This window comes from Sapajus apella, unplaced genomic scaffold (genome assembly GCF_009761245.1).
Source record: "Sapajus apella isolate SASKATOON/1434 unplaced genomic scaffold, GSC_monkey_1.0 scaffold56, whole genome shotgun sequence".
NCBI lineage: Eukaryota > Metazoa > Chordata > Mammalia > Primates > Cebidae > Sapajus > Sapajus apella.
In genome coordinates this window covers 15,287,403-15,292,993 of record NW_022436996.1, presented here as the reverse complement: position 1 = coordinate 15,292,993, position 5,591 = coordinate 15,287,403, and the positions used below count along the sequence as shown (strand labels likewise).

At 38.6% G+C, this 5,591-nt stretch overlaps 1 gene segment (V, D, J or C); it reads left to right on the top strand.

Annotated features, from left to right (window-relative positions):
• Window positions 1-631: 631 nt before the first annotated feature.
• On the top strand, window positions 632-1,623 carry LOC116527972. The segment is given in 2 exon segments: window positions 632-936; window positions 1,046-1,623. Coding segments are annotated over 2 exon segments (633 nt in total).
• The last annotated feature ends 3,968 nt before the right edge of the window (window positions 1,624-5,591 follow it).

The following is a 5,591-nucleotide window of genomic DNA, read 5'->3' as shown; positions in this document are numbered from 1 at the left end:
TCCCTGCCAATGCCTGGTGGCTGGCTAGCATCATAGTCATGCCCTTTCCGTGGGGCATACATTTCTAAATACAGTTTAATTTATAATAGTATAAATTAATATCTGTTATATATTAATATTACAAATTATATAAATTAATATTATGAACCCTCCTTATTCCCAATGTGTTAAATCATCAGCCTCTGAGCCTGATGCCTCTAGAACACAGCTCTACATTAGCCTTTAGAGAGGAGAGTGGGTCCTGGCTGTTCTGTTTCTGTCTTTTTGCATTCACCAATTCAATCATTCATTTATTATAGAGACAAAAGATTCCCCACCCCAAGATATATGGTCATCTGTGCTTTACCAAAAAATGTTTCGAATGGTGGGCGCTGGTCCACACTGCATCCGTGGTCATGCAGTCATCCTCCCTCCACAGAGCTGGGCAAAAAGGGCTCCACCATGCTTAGACGTTGAGGGAAGGGGCGTTCTGAAAGGCGCTGTCTCCTGTGATCCTACACGGGAGAAGGAAGTTCCTTGGATGGGAGTGGTCTGTTGCTGAGAGGGGTCCTGAAAGGCAGGGGGACAGAGATAGCGGGAGAAGCTACATAATGGGGAAGGAGCTGAGAGCAAAGGACCCTGTCAGAGGAATATCCTTGGGAAATAAAAGGTGGCTCTGCCCTTTCTGCCCAGGACATTCATCCCAACCCAGCCAATTCATACCTACCTTCTGTCAGAACTTAGAAAGGATGCAAAGCAATCAGGAAGAACCAGCCCCTGGGCCTGGGGAAACTGTCAGGAGCAGTGACATCACAGGAAAAACCACCAACCAGGGCCAAGGAGAACAGAGCCCAGCCCCTCGCCCAGAGGATCTCAGTCAGAGGCCCCATTTCAGACCCCAGGCTAGCATGGGCTGCAGGCTGCTCTGCTGTGCACTGCTCTGCCTCCTGGGAGCAGGTGAGTTGGGTTCAAATTGCCTGTCCTTGAACTCCAAGCTTTTTCCTGTGGCTGCAGCAACAACCCTCCTCCTGGGCTCTGCCTGAATGTTGTCCCTTTTCCCCCACAGTCCCCATGGACACTGGAGTTACCCAGACACCAAAACACCTGGTCATGGGAATGACAAATGAGAAGTCTTTGAAATGTGAACAACACCTGGGGCACAATGCTATGTACTGGTACAAGCAGAAAGCTAAGACGCCACCAGAGCTCATGTTTGTGTGCAGCTATAAGGAAATCTCTGTAAATGAAAGTGTGCCCAGTCGCTTCTCACCTGACTGTTCCGACAGCTCTCAGTTATACCTTCACGTACACGCCCTGCAGCCAGAAGACTCGGCCCTGTATCTCTGTGCCAGCAGCCAAGACACAGCCTTGCAGAGTCACTGTCTCCCTGTGCAGAAACCTTTGGGGCCTGGCAGGAAGCTGTGGGGAGCACGGAGGGCTTGGGTGACCACTTCCCGCAAGAGCCCCAACAGAAGCTTCAGAACATCATAGCACCTACTAATTCATCTATGTGGCAACTTTATATGCTACGCATATATTTAGAGTGTGGGTTTTCTTTTGCCTGAGTGTGACTCTGCCCTGTCAACTGATTTTTTAAAAATATAAACATATTTAGATCTAGTTTTCTTCAAATGCTTTTTAAAATCATGAAACAGGCTAAGCAGGGTGGCTCATGCCTGTAACCCCAGCACTTTGGGAGGCCAAGACGAGCGGATTACAAGGTCAGGGGTTTGAGACCAGCCTGGTCAATAACCCTGTTTCTGCTACAAATACAAAAATTAGCTAGGTGTGGTGGTGCACACCTTTAGTCTCAGCCACTTGGGAGGCTGAGGCAGGAGAATCACTTGAACCTGGGAGGCAGATGTTGTAGTGAGCCAGGATCGTGCCACTGCACTCCAGCCTGGGCAACAGAGCAAGATTCAGTCTAAAAATAAATAAATTAAATTAAATTAAAATTAAAATACAATAAATGAAATAAAGCAAGCATGCTGTAAGAATGATTGTTTAGCTTAAGATTTTTATAAGAATCCACTCAACAATCACCTGTGTCACCACAGAGTTACACCTTGCACTGGGCCAGACGCCATCCTGTGAAAAGCTGTGTTCTCCTGACACTTCATGTCCCGTGGCTTCCACGACTCTTCTTTGGGTCCTCTGTGAATAAAGGCTGTTTAACATCATCGCCTACCCACTGTGTGCTTTGCTAGGATCTCCATGGCCATGTTGGATAGAAAGGATGAGAATGGGCGTCCTGGTCTTCTTCTTAATCTTAGGGAAAAAGCATCCAGTCATTTTTCAGTTTTTGATCATTAAGTATGATATTAACTGTAGATGTTCCATGAATGACTTTTATCAGGTAGAGAACATTTTTTTTTGTTCCTAGTTTGCTAAGAGTTTTTAATCAGAATGTTGAATTTTTTTAAAATATTTTTTCTGTATCTATTAAGATGATTATAAAAAATTTAATCTTTCCCATTTTTATTTTAGTTTTAAGGGCCACATGTCCAGGTTTGTTACATAGTAAATTGCATGTCATGGGGCTTTGGCATACAGATAATTTTGTCACCCAAGTCACCAGCTTAATACCCAATTGGTAGTTTTTCAGTCCTCACCCTCCTCTCACCCCCAAACTTCAAGCCTCAGTGTTTACTGTTCCTTTGTTTGTGTCTATGTGTGCTCAATGTTTAGCTCCCACTTATAAGTGAGAACATGTGTGGTGTCTGGATTTCTGTTCCTGGATTAATTCACTTAGGATAATGTCCCCCAACTCTATCCATGTTGCTGAAATGAACATGATTTTGTTCTTTTTATGGATGCATAGTATCTCCAGTCCACATTGATGGGTATTTAGGTTGATTCTATGTCTTTGCTATTGTGAATACTACTGCATCGAACATATGTGTGCATGTATGCTTATGATAGAATGATCTGTATTTCTTTGGGTATATAACCAGTAATTGGATTGCTGGGTCAAATGGTAGGGTTTTTTTTAGTTCTTTGAAAAATCTTCATACTGCTTTCTACAGTGGCTGAACTAATTTACATTCCCACCAACGGTGTGTGAGTTTTCCATTTCCTCTGCAATCTTGCCAGCATCTGTTATATTTTGACTTTTTATTAATAGTTATTCTAACTAGTGTGAGATGTATCTCACTGTGGTTTTCATTTGCATTTTTCCTAATGATTAGTTATAATGAAGCTTTGTTATATGCTTGCTGGCTGCATGTATGTCTGCTTTTGAAAAGTGTCTATTCTTGTCCTTTGCCCATTTTTTAATAGAGATGTTTGTTTTTTGCTTGTTAATTTGTTCAACCTTCTTATAGATTCTGGATATTAGACCTTTGTTGGATACATAGATTGCAAACATTTTCTCCAATTCTGTAGGTTGTGTGTTTACTCTGTTTGTAATTTCTTCAGCTGTGCAGAAACTCTTTAGTTTAATTAGGTTCCATTTGTCAAATTTTGTTTTTGTTGCAATTGCTTTTGGAGTCTTTATCGTGAAATATTTGCCAAGTCCTATGTCCAGAATGGTATTTCTTAGATTTTCTTCTTAGGTTTTTTTCTTTCTTAGTTTTAGGTTTTACATTCATGTCTTTAATCAGTCATGAGTTGGTTTTTGTATATAGTGAAAATAGGGGTCTATTTTCAATCTCCTGCATGTGCTAGCCAGTTTTCCCAGCATCATTTGGGGAGCAGCGAGTCCCTTCTGCATCGCCTGTTATTGTTGACTTTGTTATCGCTGGTTTTAGGTGGGTGGATTTATTTCTAGTTCTTTAACTTGTTCCATTGGTCTATGTGTCTGTTTTTGTACTAGTATTATGCTGCTTCAGTTACTGTAGCCTTGTAGCATGGTTTGAAGTTGGGTAATGTGATGCCTCCAGGTTTATTCTGTTTGCTCAGGATTGCTTTGGGCACTCAGGCTTCTTCTTTTTTTTTTTTTTTTTGGTTCCAAATGAATTTTAGAAGTTTTTTCCTTAATTCTGTGAAAACTGACAACTGACATTGGTAGCTTGATAGGAATAGCATTGATTTTAACAATATTAATTCTTCCTATCAATGAGCATGAAATGTTTTTTTCAATTTTTTGTGTTGCCTCTGATAGTTTTCATTAGTGTTTTATAATTTTCATTGTAAATATCTTTCACCTCTCTGGTTAGCTGGTTTTTTGAGGTGTATTTTGTTGTTGTTGTTGTTGTTGCTATTATGAATGGAATTGTGTTCTTAATTTGGCTTTGAACTTGGATGTTCTGATGTATAGAAATAGTACTGATTTCTGTCCATTGATTTTGTATTCTTGAACCCTGCTAAAGTTATTATTCAGACCTAGGAGCCTTTGGGTAGAGACTATAGGGTTTTTTAGGTATAGATAGTTATAAACAGTTTGACTTCCTCTCTTCCTTTTCTGGATGTCTTTTATTTCTGTGATTGCTCTTGCTATTTCTGCTCCTATTGTTTTGAATGGGAATGTTGAGAATGAGCATCCTTGTCAAGTTCACATTCTCAACAGGAATGCTTCCAGCTTTTGCCACTTCAGTGTGATGTTGGCTCTTAACATCACAGTGATAGACAGCTCTTAATATTTTGAAGTATGTACTTTCAATGCCTAGTTTGTTGAAGGGGTTTTAACAAGAAGACATGTTTAATTTTATCAAAAGCCTTGTCTATGTTTATTGAGGTGATCATCTAGGTTTGTTTTTAGTTCTATGTGGTGAATCACATTTGTTGATTTGTGTATGTTGAACCAGCTTTGCATCCCAGGAATGAAACCTACTTGATTGTGATAGATAAACTTTTTGATGTGCTGCTGGTTACAGTTTGCTAATATTTTGTTGAGAATTTTTCATGCAATTAAATAATTTTTAAATATGGTAACTTACATTAATTGCTTTTCAAATATAAAACCAATTATGCATTTCTGGGGCAAATTTCACCTAGGGATTAGATATTAATCTTTTCATACATTGTGAATTAAACTTAATTTATTTTTTTAAGGATCTTTGCATCTATGTTACTATTAGTATTATTATTCCTCACAATTTGTAAATTGATAAACTTGGCCAATTTTATCAATAAAGTAAGCTGGGCCTGGAGTTTTCTTTCTGGAAAAGTTTTTAATTATTATGAATTCAATTTTTAAAACCACATCTATATGTATTTTTGAATATCCCCATGTACATTCAAGTTATCTACTTCTTTTTGAGTAATTGTGTTTTGGGGGGAATTTGTTTATTTTGTCTTCTGTTGAATTTATTGGCATAATATTAATCTTTCATTGGAGTTCTAATTTGCATTTCTCTAAGGATTAATAATCTTGAGAACGTTTTAATGTTTTTATTAACATTTGCAGATATGTCTTTTTCATATACCTATAATGCTTTTGCCCAGTTTTAAAAGTTAAACTATATTTCTTTTATATAGTTTATAGGAATTCTTTATATAATCTGGATACAATATCCTAGTCCTATATACATATTGTGAAACTTTTTCCTCAGCCTGAAAATTTTCCTTTCCACTTTCTTGATGGTACCTAGACATAACCCCTATGAAATGAGAGTATCCTTCTTTCTCCTTTAATTTTGTCTCTCTACCTTCACCCTTATCAGTAGTTGGCA